The sequence below is a fragment of the Gymnodraco acuticeps genome, unplaced genomic scaffold (assembly GCF_902827175.1).
Source record: "Gymnodraco acuticeps unplaced genomic scaffold, fGymAcu1.1, whole genome shotgun sequence".
NCBI lineage: Eukaryota > Metazoa > Chordata > Actinopteri > Perciformes > Bathydraconidae > Gymnodraco > Gymnodraco acuticeps.
In genome coordinates this window covers 892,057-909,968 of record NW_022991040.1, presented here as the reverse complement: position 1 = coordinate 909,968, position 17,912 = coordinate 892,057, and the positions used below count along the sequence as shown (strand labels likewise).

Sequence of the window (17,912 nt, the reverse complement as noted above, 5' to 3'; positions counted from 1 at the left end):
AGGGAAACGCAGTGAAGTAAACAGTAAAAGGCACAGCTCTTTGCAGCTGGTGCTGCTCTTCTCAGATTCTGCTGAGTTACACGTTACTGCCTCCAGTGCCCTGTACGACGAAGCCAGTTCAACAGACCCTGGACCTGAATATGTTCGATTTACCCGGCTTAACTGACCCTAACAAACGCGGATGTCGATAAGCGGTCCTACGAAGCTGGTTATCAACTCAGTAAATCAACCAGGGTTTCTCTGTCCGGCTGAGAGCGCGTTCATGTGAAAGGGACGGGGTTAGCAACATTTGACCAATCACAAACATGGAGACGCGTGCTGACAGCGCAGCATCATACTTCATGAATGAATAGTGTAAATAGCCAATCCTGCTTCGTAGTACAGGCCACTGGTGCCGCTGAGATTTCATAAAGTGAAGGAGGTTTTCCTTCTATAAAACAGCTGTGGGCAGCAGATACTGTGAGTCACGGACAGGAATCCCTCAATTTAAATAAAACGAGGCCACGCTTTATTAACTCGTGCGCACACTTTAGTAACTCGTGCGCACGAGTTACTAAAGCGTGCGCACGAGAAAGTAAAACGTGGCCACGTTTTATTTATTTTTCTCTCTATGAACCCTCCAGGGCTCCGTACAAAACAGCAACGGTAAGACATAATTATTGTTATGCTTTAGAACACTGTTGTTGTTTTCTTGCTCTTTTCTGGCTGCTCGCTCAGTGAGTTTGTGTCCTACAGTGATGATACTTATATCAAAATAATCTGTGGAGTATCAGCTTTCAGCTGATATGTAGTTTGTGCAGAACATATTACGTTTTAAAGATCGTTTTTGCTAGTTAGCACCGGAAGTAGCATCAGCCTGTTTTCACTAAGGGCTAATGCTAACGCTTCTTGTGAGACTTGTGTTTTGTTTCGGTAAAAATGGCTCATATCATTAGGTTGCTGAGTTTTTTCCCGTTATTTGAGTATAAGACATTCATAGGTTTTTAAATATTAAGAAGCCCCCAGACGCTGTCTCCTGCAGTGACGTGTTTTTCCGCCCGGTATCGGGGGGGGGGGGGTTTAAGAGGTTAACCTGTATTTAATACTACTCTTCTTTTTACTTTCACTTAAAAGTAGTATTTCATGACCCCTCTAACCTGTCATGTTGACTATTTACCTTCTGCCATTTATGGCAGGTCACTAAAATGCACTACTGAAACATATTTAAGTGTAACAAACAACCTTACTGTTTTACCAACAGTAACTAACTTATAACCCTTACAAAGTACATATGTATTACAAACTCACAATCACTATACATGCATGTAAATACTCAGTGTGCGGGAGCCTTCAGATATACTGACAAACTTGTATCCTTACTGCGTCAGATCACGTTGTCACCAAAATGGCACCGTACCGGGGAAGCTAGGCTAATACACACACACTATTTAACGGTTTTACACATGTAAACAGCGCTACAAAGTCTTTAACTGTTAGCGGGCCGTTACATATTATCCGGATGACCGTGGAAGAAGGAGCGGTGTGAGTCCAGGTAAAATCAGAAGGATAATCCTCAGCATATCAGAAGAATAATTCCAGTGGTTTCTGGAGGAGAATCGTAGGAGGGGCTGACAGCCTGGTGCAGAGTGGGAGCCGGGTGACCAGCCTACTAGCTTGATAGCCACCGGCTGTAGGCGGCAGGGAGAGACGATGTCAGCGGGGAAGCTGGCTGATCGCAGCAGGATGGGAAGACCCACACGAGCCGCGGAGTTAGGGTGGAGTTAGGGTGGAGTTGGGGTGGAGACAGAAATGTTAGCTCAGCAGACTTCGGGGAGCCGAGGGGCATCTAGGTAGCAGCCTGCTAGGTCCGATAATGCTAGCTAGCGAGCTAGCGGGCTAGGGACCGGTGAGCAGGAAAGAGCCAGCAGGTAGGAGATGACAACACAAAGGTCTGTGTCGATTCGATAGAATGATGCTGCTATTTTTGCTGATGACTGACGTTTAAAAGGTAGAGAGCCAGACAGGAGAGGTTCTGATCTGGACTAAAGAACAAGATTTGGGGCAGAGGAGCGGCGAACAAACAACGCCAGTACCCTCGGCGACCCGGGAAAAAAACAAAATAAGAAGTTTAAGTTTATAAGATATACATTATATATTTATACATATACAATAATTATATTTGAACAATGTTTATATGGTCCTAGTGAATAATATTAATACATATGTAAGTTGATATGTAAATTATATAAAAATATTGATATCATCTGTAATTATAGTCATACATATTATTGACATTTTTATTTGTATTTTCCATAATTTTTTGTTTTTTATTTGTTTTAATTCTTTATGGTTTCTGTTATAGTTTTTATCTATTTTACAACTTTTCATAATTTATTTTCATCTTTTATTATTTCATTTGTAAGGTATGATATGGGTAAATGATGTATCTTTAACAGATTACCGATTAAATTGAACAAAGAAGTCACTGTGCTTTGGTATTTTAAATTATAATAATATGTTTATTTATTACATGACATTAAATACTGTGTTTCGTTCCATAGCCCATGTTTATCCTTCTCTTTCTGTGAGGGACACAACTTTTAGGCATTAAAAGTACCTTAAGCAGTTATGAAAGCAACTACTTTGTTACCAAATAATACACCTTACAGACAGGTGAGGAAATCAAAGGAAACACTTGGAAAATTAGGGCTCATCGAATGGTTTGATGATTATTATGACCCTCTCATATAGTATCGCTTCTATAGTCTTTAGATCTCAACCCAATTGAGCACCTGTGGAAGATTATAAAGCAATGTAGACATCTTGCTCCACGAAGGAAAACTGTTAGTTCCTCTAGTCGAAATCTGTAGAATTCTACTTGGAGAATCTATGGCAAGCAGTTCTTGCTTTGTGCGGAACAACATTTCACTTTAGGTTGCTTGTTGCTTTCATCCATCCCTAGCTAACATTTTCTGAGGCTTGCCATATTTGGTGTCATCCCGTGGATTACCCAAGAACAACAAGATTGTTGTATCAACATAATTGTAGTATACTTTTTTGTCAAAATTGGTACACTAACCATGCAGCTGTGTTTTTTCTATCCAGGGATGATTGATTCATGTCATGCCCGTCATTATCCCCTGTATCCTGTTTATATCTGCTATCAATACAGTGCCAAAAAAACATACTCGTACATGACATCATATCAACATCTATAATATTGCTGGTACTACATGGTAAAATACAATGGCTTTGGGAAAACCAAATACTTCAGAGACGGAATTGACATTATTATTACAGGGCCATCATGCTAGGGTTGGATATCATCTAAAATGTAGTCACTCTGATTGAGTTTATTGATTTTAGGTTTTGCAGGTCTCCCTTGAAAAAGAGATCTATGATCTCAATGGGACCAATCTGGTTAAATAAAGGTTTGAAATGAAATGAAATGATTCTAATTGTATTAGGAAACCAAGATAATGTGAGTTCTATGAGCATTGGGGCAATATTTAAGTGTGTAAGGTCACTGTTTATTATGCTGTCTTGGTCAAAGGTCATACAAAACTTCCAGTATGGAAGCCATGGATATGGCTTGGCTCTCACAGCTGAACTGGCAGTGCTGGCCATTCTCATTAGTCAGCTGAGGGAGACCCTTCCAAGGTGAACTAGAGGAGAAAATTGAAGAGCTTAGTGGTCATTTCACAAACACGGTTGAAACAGATACATGTTTGCTAGTCATCACTTTCATGCTGAACAATTTATGATGTGAATACCTCTCCAAGTGTATAGCGTGACGAGAGAGAACGTTTTTCACCAGGTTAACAGTTTGGTCATACGTCTCCTTTCCCATTTCCTTGGCAAAGTAAAGTTTGGCACGCAGGAAGTAGCCGACAGGCCACAACCATTCCTGTAACAGAAGTTAAAGGTCAAAGTTGTCAGATGCTACTGAATGGATACAAGAAGTACTGCTGTAGGTCAATGTACTATTGCTTACTGGGCCTTGATGATAGTTGAAGCCCTTTGCTTGGTTGAAGTTATCATTATCCAAGTAACTGTCATAGATTCCACAGTTGACCTTGTCACTGTGAAGTAGAAAGAAGCAAATAAATAATCTGTGTGCATCTAGACCGGGTGAAGGCAATACCTATTGACGCAGCAACCACTGTAAGTTATATTCTTGTTTAATTAGACTTCTCTGTTTCATTTATTCTACTCTGTATAATTGTTCTGTAGTTATTGTAGCTAAAACGGCGCTTTTGAGAGATTTTAAATCTCAGATCTGCTCAAGGGAACCTGTTACACAGGTCGCAGTGGGCACTCATGCCTGCATTACAATATAGGCAGGGCCAGGGTCGGCGTCATGGGGGGTCATTCGCGGGCCATGCCCCCCCAAATGAGTCACTGTGCCCCCCCAACGCAGGGTTGGCAAGACTTGCCACTTTGCCGTTTTTTCTTTTTTTAATCATATAAGTGAAAATGTTTCTACTAAAGGTTTTTTGTGTGAAATACATCAGAAATAAAGAATACAAATATAAAACACAGCCTGAGGTGTGCTCACTGCTGCTCTCTGATTGGTGTGTTGCTTGACCAATGACCCCCGACCTTTTTTTTGTTATCATTAAGTGGCTGTGTGTTTAGATGAAAGCCCAGTGGCGATCTGTTCATCTGTTGTACTGATTATACAGTAAAGCCATCGAAAATAATATGATATACAGTACAGTACAAGTACATGGGTCTCTGTGTTTCATTCAAGCTCGGCTCTGTGTGGCACTCGAGCAAATTTTGTGAGTGCGCGAGTGGTAACGTGGAATGTTGTTAGCATCTGGTTAGCTAGCTATGCTAACGGATATAAAGGGCTGTTTCTACACCAAGGTGGAGGAGAGTCCTCTCCTGTCAGACTGAGAAGATCTTATAACGTCAGCTCAGTGAGGTAAGGACTCTCTCAGTGTTTAGATAGTTCACTTTAGTGTAAGTTATCTCAGTGGGTCTCAAACGGTTTGGTCACCATTTATGTAAGTATTTTCGAGGAATACCTTTATATGATCATTATAGTTGTTAAAGAGAGAATACATGAAAAACGGGTATGAAATACTATTGGACAGTAACACAAGAATACAGTTTAAAAGGGGAATGATTAGTAAAATATCCATAAAGAAAAAGTAAATCTGTGTACAGTTGTGTTTCATATGGATGCTGAGAGGTGTAGGCTATCCATAGATCTCTTCATTTTGCTCTCAAAGTGCACCAGATTGATGCATTTAACTTCAATATTTTAAAAATAATCTTCCTGGGGGAGCATGCCCCCAGACCCTCCTAGAGGTTAAGTCCACTCCCACCTAAAACATGTTCACATGGATAGGATACTAAATACATTTGCATACTTTTTATATGTTGGCCTATGTCCATATCAAATCAAATCAAGTTTTATTTATATAGCACATTTTTCAACGATTTTTGGTCGAGCCAAAGTGCTGTACATATAATAAAAAATAACCTACAGTAAAGACACTTTACAACAAATACAACAGCGCAGTTTGTGCAGAATATCAGTATGAGAAAACGACACCCTCTGTCCTTATATGTTTCTGTTTTGGTGATCGTGCCACAACCGTGCATGTATGCAGAAGTCATAGGTGCGCTATACAATAGCACTACACTCCTGCAATGTGTGTGAAAGACAATAGACTTTACAGCATGTTTTTTTAAATTGAAGTTGCGTTGGTGTTTGTGTGTTGGTTGTTGACGGCAGTGTGTGCCCCCCCTTGGTAAATGATTTCCCCCCCATTCGATTTGTTCTGGAGCCGACCCTGGGCAGGGCCACTCTGCTGATTGCGTGAAGTACAACAGTGTAAATTAGTCATCTTCCAGCTAAAAAGCATTCAAATACCGCATTTAAAATCTGATGAACTCAGTGTGCATCTAGATCGGGTGACGTTAATACCTATTGACGCAGCAACCACTGTAAGTTATATTCTTGTTTAATTAGACTTCTCTGTTTCATTTATTCTACTCTGTATAATTGTTCTATAGTTATTGTAGCTAAAACGGCGCTTTTGAGAGATTTTAAATCTCAGATCTGCTCAAGGGAACCTGTTACACAGGTCGCAGTGGGCACTCAAGCCTGCATTACAATATAGGCAGGGCCACTCTCAGGGGCGGACCTAGCACATTTGGTGTCCTAGGCGAGCTTCACCACTGCGCCCCCCCCCCCCACAAAAAAAATCAAAACATCTTAACAGTTATACAGTAAAGTACTGCACCTTTATTTATTACAAGCAAGAACAAGAGCTAAGAATAAATTATAAAGTGCACACTAAAGAATTAAAACAAATAAACAACTTAGCTAACAAACAATAATAATAATAACAATAACAAACAATAAAATAACGTGCAAATTTGCTTTAAAAGAAAATTATTAGGGCTGTCAGTCGATTACAATATGTAATCGCGATTAATCGCAAGATTGTCCATAGTTAATCGCGATTAATCGCAAATTAATCGCACGTTTTTTATCTGTTCTAAATGTACCTTAGAGGAATATTTTCCAAGTTTTTAATACTCTTATCAACATATGAGTGGACAAATATGCTTTATGCTAATGTTTATTATCATTTGAACAATGGCAAATATTCTCATGAATATTAAACACAACAACCTCTGAACATTACAAATATTCGCCTCAATTCAACCTAGAACCTCTCTCATACAATAATACAATACAAATGGTGTGTGTGTGTGTGTGTGTGTGTGTGTGTGTGTGTGTGTGTGTGTGTGTGTGTGTGTGTGTGTGTGTGTGTGTGTGTGTGTGTGTGGTGTGTGTGTGTGTGTGTGTGTGTGTGTGTGTGTGTGTGTGTGTGTGTGTGTGTGTGTGTGTGTTGTGTGATGTGTGTGTGTGTGTGTGTGTGTGTGTGTGTGTGTGTGTGTGTGTGTGTGTGTGATGGATCGTTGGAGCTATATGCAACTCAAGGCATATGCTCGAACGGGAGCTGCCTGGACGCTGCAATCATGTTGCGTACTATCCGTGCTGAGTGTGCTGACTTTTCGTACAATGTCCCACTGTCTGGCTACCTGCATAAAGTCAAGTGCTCGGCGCAGTTGTGGCAAAATGTCGCTTCTCTGTTTGCATTTAAACAGCTCCTTATATCCGTTAGCGCAGCTAGCTAGCACCAGATGCTAACAACAACAATGCACGTAAGGTCTCTCTCTCGCTCGCTCGCTCGGGCCACACATACACACACACTCCCGGTCCTCCCAATAGCCAGTCGGTGCCTGCCGGTGAGCATGGAAGTGTGGTCTGCCACAAGCGGGCGGCAGGAGCGGGGCTGTCAGCATCAGCTTGTAGACGGTATTTTAAACTCAATGCGCTCTAAAACTACGGGGCGGTCGAGGAAAAAAAATACACATGCGTTAATCGCATTAAAATAATTAGTGGCGTTAATTTTTGTTTGCGTTAACGCGTTATTAACACGTTAACTTGACAGCCCTAAAAATTATGTATTGTAAAATATGTTACACATATAATATGCTAAATAAACAAACAAATAAATAAAAATTACAAATTCACTTTGTCTCAATAACTATTTACATTCCACTCCCTATCATCACACAAGGTTAGCCTATTAGCTCCTACTGGTTTTTATTTACAGTGCAATCCACCAACCTCATGCTTAATACTGATTACAGCCAGACCACTGAGGCGTTCTTGAGCCATGGTTGACCTCAGGTATGTTTTCAAGAGTTTTAATTTGGAAAAACTCCTCTCGGCTGAAGCTACTGTTACTGGTAGCGTTGCACTGATCCGCAGAGCAATACACAAGTTGGGATATATTTCGGTGAGCTGCTTTGTGTGTATGAATTTCAACAACTCAAGAGTTGTCATGCTCTTTGATGGCAAGTCAGGTACATTTTCCAACTCCTGAGCCAGCTCCTTCCCATCCAAATCAGATTGCGCTCCATGGCTTAAGGTGTGTGCAAGTGCCTCTGCTTGCTTCATCAGCTCTTGGTGTGGCAGGTCTGGGAAATTGTACAGAATGCCAAACTTGTCTTGCACATGTTTAAGAGTGGTAAACCTCTCCTTTTGTGCTGACACTGCAGCATCCACCACCACGTTAAAGAAGGTTACCTCCAGATTTTGCAAGACATCCCTCAATGGCTCATCAGGAGACTCATATGAGAAGTGCCTCTTTGTTGACTTCAGCCGCTTTTGCACAAGGACTGCGTCCACATTCATGTCTTCACACATGTCCTTGGCTGATGTTTGTGCAGCCACAAAACCTGTGGCTCTGTAGGATTCGAGAGTTTTTTCAGTCTTTTTCAGTAGACTTACTGCTACATTCAGTTGCATTGTTTGGGACTGCAGGAATTTGCTCACCTGCTGAATTTGACTTAACACATCATACCAGACCACTGTGCACAGTGAAAAGCGGAATGATCCCACTTCTTCTGCCAGAGACTGGGCTTCAATCCTGATGATTGGGTCTTTGGCCTGGTTTCTCACCTCAAGCAGTGCCTCTCTCACAGCTGCGGCTTCATATCGCAGATGCTCCACAGCTTTCACTCTGCTCTCCCACCTGGTTTCTGACCACATTTTGAGTGAAAGGTTGACGTGTTTCTTGAGGATGGCCCATCTCTGTGTAGAGGCAGAAAACAGGCAGTATAGCTTCTGCACAATGCCAAAAAATGATATGGCATCTTTGGAGCTTTTGGCAGCATCAGCAATGACCAAATTGAGTGTATGTGCCCCACAAGGCACAAACAAAGATCTGGGTTCAACTGCAGTAGCCTGGCCTGTACTCCCTTGTTCTTCCCTCTCATATTTGCGCCGTTGTCATATGACTGTCCTCTGCAGTCATCAAAGGCAATCTGCAACTCCTCCAGCCTCTTCAAAATCAGGGCGGACAAACTTTCACCAGTGGACTGCTCTGCTACTAGGAATCCCATGAAGTGCTCTTTAATCTGGGGGTCTTCTTCCAGTGTCACAATTCTGATGACTACTGACAGCTGTTCAGTGTGGCTAACATCCAGGGTGCAATCTAAACTGAGGGAAAAGTACTTGCATTTCTTTATTTCTTGCACTATTGTAGATAGAATCTTTCCACTGATGCATTCAATCAACTCATTCTGAATGGTTTTGCCCAAGTAGCTGTGGTGGGATGTTTTACTTGTAATCTTGTTAGTGTGGTCTTTCATCACTGGGTCAAACTGCGCCAAAAGCTCAACCTCTTTCAAAAAGTTTCCATTTGAAGGAGAGTGGAGTATTTCTGTCTTTCCTCTCAATGCCATATTTCGCCCTGCCAGATACTACAATAGCAACCAGTCGTGTCAACACTGCTCTCCACCGACTCTTCTCTGCCTCAAGGAGGGCCTGCTCTTGTTTGTCTATTGTTGTACTTTGTTTTAATCGAACTGCCAATTATTTCCATGACGCCAAATTGTTCAGGTGTTCCGGACTATTTTCATGGCTGGTCAAAGCAGCACTTGCATTTTTCCAATCCGACAGTCCTGCATTTGTTAAATGAATTTGTTTTGGAGAGAAAAGTTGACAACAAAAACAAAAAAGACTGTTCTTCTTTTTTGAATATGTCACCCAACTTCTTTTGATCCTTTCTCCATTTACTAAGGTCCTGCTGAAGTACTGGTGGTGGCAACTTCTCCCATCATCTCTCCTGGGGAAAATGAAATCAGGTGTTATCTGATATGGTCCTCTCTGAACAAACTCTGTCCTCATTGTGTCTGTGAGATGTGAAGGGCAGTCAGCAGGATCGGTTGGTAGTGGATCGTCTGTCTTTGCTGCATCTGGAGGGCATGTGAAGCACATTTTCTCACCTCATATTCACAATATCTTCACACATACAAACACACACACACAACCCCAATTCCCAAAAAGTTGGGACAGTGTGTAAAATGTAAATAAAAACAGAAAGCAATTATTTGAAAGCATGAGGACAATTAGGTTTATAGCTAAACATCTTTACATTCATCAGGCACACACCTGAGAAGAGTGTATGGGTGGAAACTGTGGTGCAATCAGGATGAGATGCAGCAGGCTGGTCTGACGTTCCTTGCAGTGGTTCTGGGCCTATACATACTGTATATAGAGAACACACAAGAGCAAATATATTGGCTGGATTAGAAATGGCACAACAGTCATTTTTACATTCAATTATTTATCATCACATCAGGAACATCTATTGACATATTGTACTCACCAGAACAAACAGGCACAGTGGTCATCTCATCAGGATGAGTAGCTTGCTGTTCTGACATTCCTTCATGTGGTTCTAGGTCTATAAATATAGAAAGAACACACAAGAGCAAATATATTGACTGGATTTCACATTAAATTATTTATCATCAGGAACATCTATTGACACATTGCACTCACCTGAGGAAGCCGGCGCAGCTGAGCTGCATGGCTGTTCCTTGTCAACTGATGCAGCAGGTGGTCCCAGATATTTTAAAAGTGAATCTAAAATGATATAACAAAATGTGTATTATCAACATTGAATAATTTCCATTTGTTAAATGTAGCTATTATTTAGTTAGTAAGCCTTTGGACAGCCTGACAGGTCTGATTAAACTAATCAAGAGCTATGCCTATCTTATTAGAACAGTTGAATCAGGTGTGTTAGTTCTGGGTTGGAACGAAAACATTCAACAGGACTGGAGTTGAGAACCACTGAGCTAGTTAGCTAACGATAGCGCACATTATGACAGGGTTGAATTTGGCAAATGTTTGACTCGGATAGTCAATGTGCTTTTTGAGGTAAACTTAACGTTAGCTAACGTTAGTTCATTGAATGCAACACAGAGGCAAGACGACGCCACCAGACCAATCAGAGAGTTGCATGGACATAAACGTGTTTTATTGGCTGACAGGTACGTACCTCTCCTCTGTGACAATGTTTAAACTTTAAAACTGTCAGCCCCGGACGCGGAGATTCTGAAGATGGACATTAGACATTTCTTTAATAAAAAAAGACGGCAATTCTCAGGTGGTGGCTCACACAACAACCCCAGAGCACCACCTGAGCCAGGTGAACAAGGTATGTACCTGTCAGTAAACTTACAAGTTATGCGAACATGTAAGCAAAGCATAAATTATAGCTACGTTGACGTTACTTTGAATCGCGGGGTAAGCTAAACCGTTAGCAGTAGCTATAGCTAGCCAGATATATTAAATAAACACTTTGTCATACAATCTAAATGTTGTGTTTTTTAGCGTTACCTGGTGATTTCAAAGAAAGCTCTCTGGGAAATGTTGACTTACTGTCTGTGTTCGACATGAAGCAGTTGATCCGGAGTCCTGTCAGTTAAAGTGTTTCATAGTTAGCTTAGCTTAGCATCAACCTAGCACTGAAATATATGGATGTTATGTGACAGTATTTCTGAGGAAAAGTCAGCTGAAATGGTGGCATAGTTGCCACTGCTTTGCGTGTCGACAGCATGTTTGAACGTATTTGCAGCAGTAAATGTGGCTGTCTGGCCACTGACGTTGCCATAACAACACCTGCATTTAAATGTGCAACCTCTTTTTGAGACAGATTTTGCATGAAATATAATTCTTCTGAATGATATTCCTATTGACAGCTAGTTTCTATGTGAACATTATGAGATGGACAGCCAGCTAACAAGCTTTTTATACAAATATTTCAGATCAAAGCCAATCCAGTGGGGCTCCTGAAAGGGGGCAAGGGACACTATGCTCCCAAATATGAAGCCTTGACCCGCATCTTAAAATTGATCTGATCAAAAAATGATCTGCATTGTCGGAGGCCTTTATTCCTCATTATCATGTCAAATTGTACAGCTTTCCTTAGTGTTGAATGCAGAAAGAGGACTATATTAGAGTATTAAGTGAAAATGACTATATTAAAGTTTTAAGTAAATGTATTAAGTGAATTACTCAAACTGCATTTGTATAGGAATGATTCTGTCCTATTGGCAGATAACTACTCTTAACAGTGATATCTACAAGAGGTTTTCCAATGTAAATGTAACTATTTTCAATTGGTTAGTATTACATTTTGTGACAGTGTGGTGACACTCATTTTAATGAAGACAAATGTGTGTATCTTGAAATTCATTTATTTGACAGAGCTGGAAACGGATTGACTTACATACTTGTTTGTGTTTACCTACACAGTCATCACAGATGAGCCAAACAGAGTAGAGGATGAAGAAAGGGGAACAGGAGAAAGGGACACACAAGAAGGAGATACAACAGACAAGAACGACAATGGAGACAACAATGAACAGGAACACCAGAACAGACAAGAGTCAATGAGTAACAGTGACTGATTTCAGGGGACTGCACGATAGAGGGCCCAGGCAAGTGAGACACACACTGCTTCCATCCAGCATGCTTTGGCCAGCAAAAAGCGTTCATTTCAACCGCAAACAGCCAAGTGAGAGGGCTTATTATTTCTCCTTCCATCCCTGTTTTTCTGTTTAATCTGATTACTAACTACTTCTAATAATTTTGACATGAGTTTATATTTCATTGGAAATGACCGTTATGTGTTTAAATAATAAACCCGTTATCTGATTCTTTGATTTTCTTTTTGGCACATATGGGTGTTGAGGAAGATGTATCCATATCTCTTGGATGTTGGTCTCAATAGTGCACTAAGATTGATGCTTTGAGTCAGTATTTTAAAACAGTGCTTCCTGGGGGAGCATGGCCCGGCTCACCCCCAGAGGAGGTGAGTTCCCCCCAAAAGAGCACTTTATCTCTGCCTATGTAACTCCGGTGTAGTGTCCCCTCGTCAACAGTCACTCAGAGCTGGTGATTACTTATCCTGCATTTCATTGGACAGCATATAAAAAGGACACGTGAGCTGCATTGCTTAAGAGATCCTCTCATGCTATCTCTTTTACAAAATAACAAACAAAACATCAGTGATCGTATAGTGTAGTATATTTTTCACAAGCAATGTGAAACATTAAACTTATACAAACTGGTGGTAGGAAAACTCACATACCTGCGTTGGTCTCCTGGAGTGTCTCTACTCTTTCTTCTCCACATCTCTTTCCCACCATCAGAGATTGCAAACATTTCAGAAACAGCTAGAGGTAGAGGGGACAAACACTTGTTCGCTGGGGCATGTCAAAAACCTCCTGCTTTGATCAAGACTTTAGGGAGCCTTTAGACCCCTCTACCAAAGGGACTGGAAAGCAAGCTTTGAAACATGCCCCAGTACCATCTACATGCTGTCATGTTTCCAGACACTGCTCTCAACCACTCAGGGCCTGCACAAATACCTGCACAAAGAAACAATTGACTTGGTGCAGGCAGTAGATTACAAAACAGCAGTTGAGAACACACTGAAAAGTTACCGAAGTAACGAGAAAGCACATGAGGTCTATGACAAGACCAAGGCCCTGTGCAATGATCTTGATATTCCCGAAACTGTGACGCAGAGGAAGAAGCGTAGAAACATGGAAGACTTTGTAGTCGAGGCATCATGTGGAGCAATGTGAAACATTAAACATAAATAAACTGGTGTATAAAACTCACATACTTGCATTTCAATGGACAGCATAAAAGGACTCTGAGCTGGGTTCTGGTGCTCAGATTAGCTATTGATGATCACGTTGATAAATCATATAAAACAAATAGCCAATCACACTAAAAACATGTTGCTGTGACTGTGAGCATTAAACAATTAACATTACACTAAACAAACAACAGTACGTTATTGTCCTTATAAAATAAAAACATACATTTTGTCCACCGAGATAATACAGGCACCTTACCCTCAAGAGATCCTCACGTGCTATGATAATCTCCCACAATGCATTGCTGTAACAAAACTAACTAACATTCCACCACACTGGCTAGCTCGCTACACCAAAACTAACATTGTTATTATTACTAATATTTCTATTTCATGACACAACGAAAATAGCCTTATGACAGTTTAGACTGAATGGCAATAACAAACGCTGGCTAGCTAACGTTGGCTTGGCTAACTAGCAAGATTACATGATCCATTCGCCAATGTTGATAATACAATCAAAATTGCATACCTTTCACCTTGGCACGTTTCTCTTCTTCTTCATTTCTTCAGTTTTTATACTGCGCCCCGGATGGCTTTTGCCTCGTCATAGTTCTCTAACGTTAGTCTTTCTTTCCTCAACGCTCAATTTTATAAACACTTGACCGATAGCCATCAATGCACAGCGCTCTAGCATGTTCTGACTGTGAACACCTAAAGCCGAGGCTCTTACTGCCCGTCCACACAGCGGCGTGCGTTGACGCTTGCCGGCGGGCGTGTCGGACAATCGACCAACAACCAATCACATGAATCTCCCGCCCCTGACACACAAGCAGCGGTTTGATTGGCTAGAGCTTGTACTGGCATATGATTCGATTGGCTGACGCTTCTGCCGAGGCGTCAAAAGTTGAACATTGCTCAACTTTTGCAGCGAGCCACGCCAGCAACGCTCCGCGTCGCTTCCCACGATGCAGTTCGGCTAAAAGTGACGTCACCCCATTCAAAGTGAATGGGCAGAAGCGTTGGAAGCTTCAACGCACGCCGCTGTGTGGACGGGCCATTAGACCGACCGACCGTTTTAGATTGTTGGCTCTGAGAAAAGACGAAAAACATTGTGTCGGCTTCTGATATGGCGGCCATTACTGAACTCACGAAGTCTCGCAAAATATCGCAACTGCTCGCGAGATCTGTGTGACGTCAAGGGAAGCTAGCGATGTGATTGGCTTAGACATAGTGGACAGCGTGGGCTGCTGGTCGCCATATTGGATATTTGGTAGTGTAGCTAACACCTTTGTTTGGTCTACGGCGTCACGGCCCGGGTCATGTAAACACAATGCCGCGGGGCTTGAAATCCAGTAATGTGTGGGACCATGTGACGAAACTGCCGCTAGATACTGCGAAGTGTAACCTGTGCGGGAACGTGATCAAGTACGCTGGGGGAACAACGAACATAGCGAGGCACTTGAGGAGAAACCACAAAATATAAACTACTCCACATGCGGCCTCAGCCACATTGGCGGCGATGTTTGGCGACCAAAATAACAACGGGTAAGCTGAACAATACTTTTTGGAGGATTTTCAGTTCAGGAAATAGGCTTGTAAAAAATTGTTATTCTTAGCATTATAGCAAGATATACTAGTAGTAGCATCGGTCCGACTAACCGACTAGGGCGTTTATTCAGCGTCATCTTTTGAGAAATGTAGATACAAGTTGGAAGGGAGCACAATAAACCTGACGAGTTTGAATTTGAGTTGATTATGAGTTTTTTTGAATTGATAATTAGCTCACAATAAGTTCACTTTAGTTACTCACACAACTTGACACAAGCCATGGGTTCAGGTCCGGACTTATAAGTCCGGACCTGAACCTGAACCTCTGGACTTGAGTCCGGACCTGAACCTGAATGTGTGTCCAGGTACGCAGCACTATTTGCTTCCCATGTCGCGAGTTCTGATCGCTGATGATACTTAGACGTCTGGAATCTGTGGAATCTCAGCTTGCTAGTCGATATCTTGTTTGTGCAGTTTGGATAAGTAATAAAGTATTTATACCTAGAGTTCTGTGCTAAGTGCGTTAGCATTTTTTCGCTCAGGGCTCATTTAGACGCTTCTTGTGAGACTTGTGTTTTGTTTTGGTAAAAATGGTTCGTATCGTCAGTTAGCTGAGTTTCTTCCCGTTATATGAGTGAGACACAGTTTCATGAAAGAAAAAAAAGCCTGTAGCCCCCGACGGCGGAGGCTCTCGGGCTAAACAGGTTAAGTATGCTATAAAGTTAAGATGTATCATAAGTTATATTGTCATCTGTGATGAAAGATTGCTAATTAGAAAGTCATAATGCATGCAATGTCAAACTGCTTGCTATAAACTTTATTTTTACTTTTGTTAATATTAATCTTGTGTTCTTAAAGGACAAGTTCAGTTGGAAGTGGTATTATTTTATTTACGAAACAGGCCACAACAATTGGAAAATAGATATGGTGCTTTCATTTAGTCATGAGCAAAACTGAGCTCCCCCAAGGATATTTAATTTGTAACATTCCTATATATCCTGTTTACTGAGACTCAGAGATGTTGGTGTGTGCAAGAATATAAAACCCATTTCTATAGAGCTAATTAACGATACATATTTATGATTCTATTTGACTCAATATACTGGCAGTGATGGTGTGATGACATGCGGCTAAATACAGATGCAGCAAACTCACTCAGGGTCCAGGGTCTTCATTCCCAAAGGCCCCAGCAGCTTCCTCTCAGCTATACCCAGAGCCTCCCAGGCCTTCTCCACAGTGAACAGCTCAGGAGCCTGTTCCCTCCCACAGACACACACACACACACACACACACACACACACACACACACACACACACACACACACACACACACACACACACACACACACACACACACACAAAGTCATGATTTAGTGTCTATGGTCGCTACAATGGGGAAATGAAATTGCGGGCCAAAAGTTTTATTTACAATTATTAAAAGTAAGCAGGAGAAGAAAAAAAAAACTGAGACCCGTCTGTCCGCCACATCTATGCACACACTCGCACCTACACACTGTACAACACATACAGCTCTTACAGCATATGATATATATCAGGATACAGCCGTTTATTTACAACCATTTTATTATGGTTTTAGAAAAACATCAACTCTTTGTTTGTAGACTCGTGACTCGTCTTGGACTCGCGTACTGATTGACGCGGACTCGAACTCGGACTTGTGAATTCTCGCGCACGGTGACTCTGACTCTGACTCGTGAATTTTGTACATTGACGCTCAAACTTGGACTCGGATTCAAGTTTTGTCTCTAGTCAGATGTACTCTGTCCTGGCCTGTGCACCTGCGACGCGAGTTCACGTACTGGCCGTGGGCGCGCCCCCGTTATTCCAGTCTAAAGATGTCCAGAGACACACCCCACATCGTGCTGTATGCTTTCACAGATTTTGCTTCAACATTTGGGAAAGAGCAGCACAAAATGCTCATTATGTGGAAAAAGATTGAAGAGAAGGCTCCATCACATATTACTCTAATGATCGAGTTCAGACATATAGGTGTCTTGAACACTATCATCAGAGCAGGGCCGCCCCACGCAAAGTCATGTGATGAGGCCCTCTGTTTCGACGGGGGGGGGTGGGGGGTGCTAGTCGAATAATTGGTGACTTGACTACAGCACTGGTAGATATCCACTTAAGCCTACAAATAAAGATTGACACTGTTATATATATTATACACACTGCTCTGCTTTCTGCACTGACCTCAGCAGCTGTTCTCACTGTAAACATAGCGTCACGATTAAAACAGTAAATACAAAAATAAAAGTATCCTATTATAACATCATTGTTGCAAGAAATACATCCCCGGAGGATATATAGCTCTTCCAGAGAGCCTCCTCGATCCTCGGTCCTCGATGCGTATTTAGAGAAATTAGATGTCCTTCAACATGGCGCGCTGACATCGATTTCCGGGTCACTACCGGAGGACAGAGGGGTCGAGGAGGCGGAAATTTGACAATTGAGAAAAGGCTCTAATGTTTTGTCCTGTCTTACTTCCTGTGTTTTCCCTCCTGTGCCTGATTGTCTTGTTGTGTTCACCTGCTGCCACTGTGTTTCACCTCCCCATCTGTGTCTTCTCTTGTGATTAGTCTTGTGTGTATGTATTCTTCTCTTCCCTAGAGTTCTCTGTTGGTTCGTCGTCGTTCCCATGTTCCTGTCGGTTTTTTCCTGATCATAGCTTGTGCTCCCTGGTTTGTAAATGTTTAGTTTTTCTCAGTTTTTTCTTTATGATCCGATTTTTGTGAATTAAAGCTAGCTTCTGGTTAAGAATACTTGATTTGTTATGTTGTTCCTGCTCTTGGCTCTGCCTTCCTGCCTACGCATGTGTAGCAGGTTGGAAATGCTAGATGTTTGTTAAGGTTTAGGATGGCA

General features: G+C 41.7%; 1 protein-coding gene across 1 annotated transcript in view; it reads right to left on the bottom strand.

The window, feature by feature from the left end:
• Positions 1 to 2,477: 2,477 nt before the first annotated feature.
• LOC117559810 (glycogen debranching enzyme-like) overlaps positions 2,478 to 17,912 on the bottom strand; it is a 131,376-nt gene continuing 115,941 nt past the window's right edge. Inside the window, exons 30-33 of the mRNA XM_034236497.1 lie at positions 16,185 to 16,282; positions 3,974 to 4,061; positions 3,753 to 3,886; positions 2,478 to 3,644 (exon numbers count right to left, since the gene is read on the bottom strand). Of these exons, the coding sequence (XP_034092388.1) occupies positions 3,527 to 3,644; positions 3,753 to 3,886; positions 3,974 to 4,061; positions 16,185 to 16,282 (438 nt within the window). The 3' untranslated portion in view covers positions 2,478 to 3,526. The remainder of the gene's footprint in view (positions 3,645 to 3,752; positions 3,887 to 3,973; positions 4,062 to 16,184; positions 16,283 to 17,912) is intronic.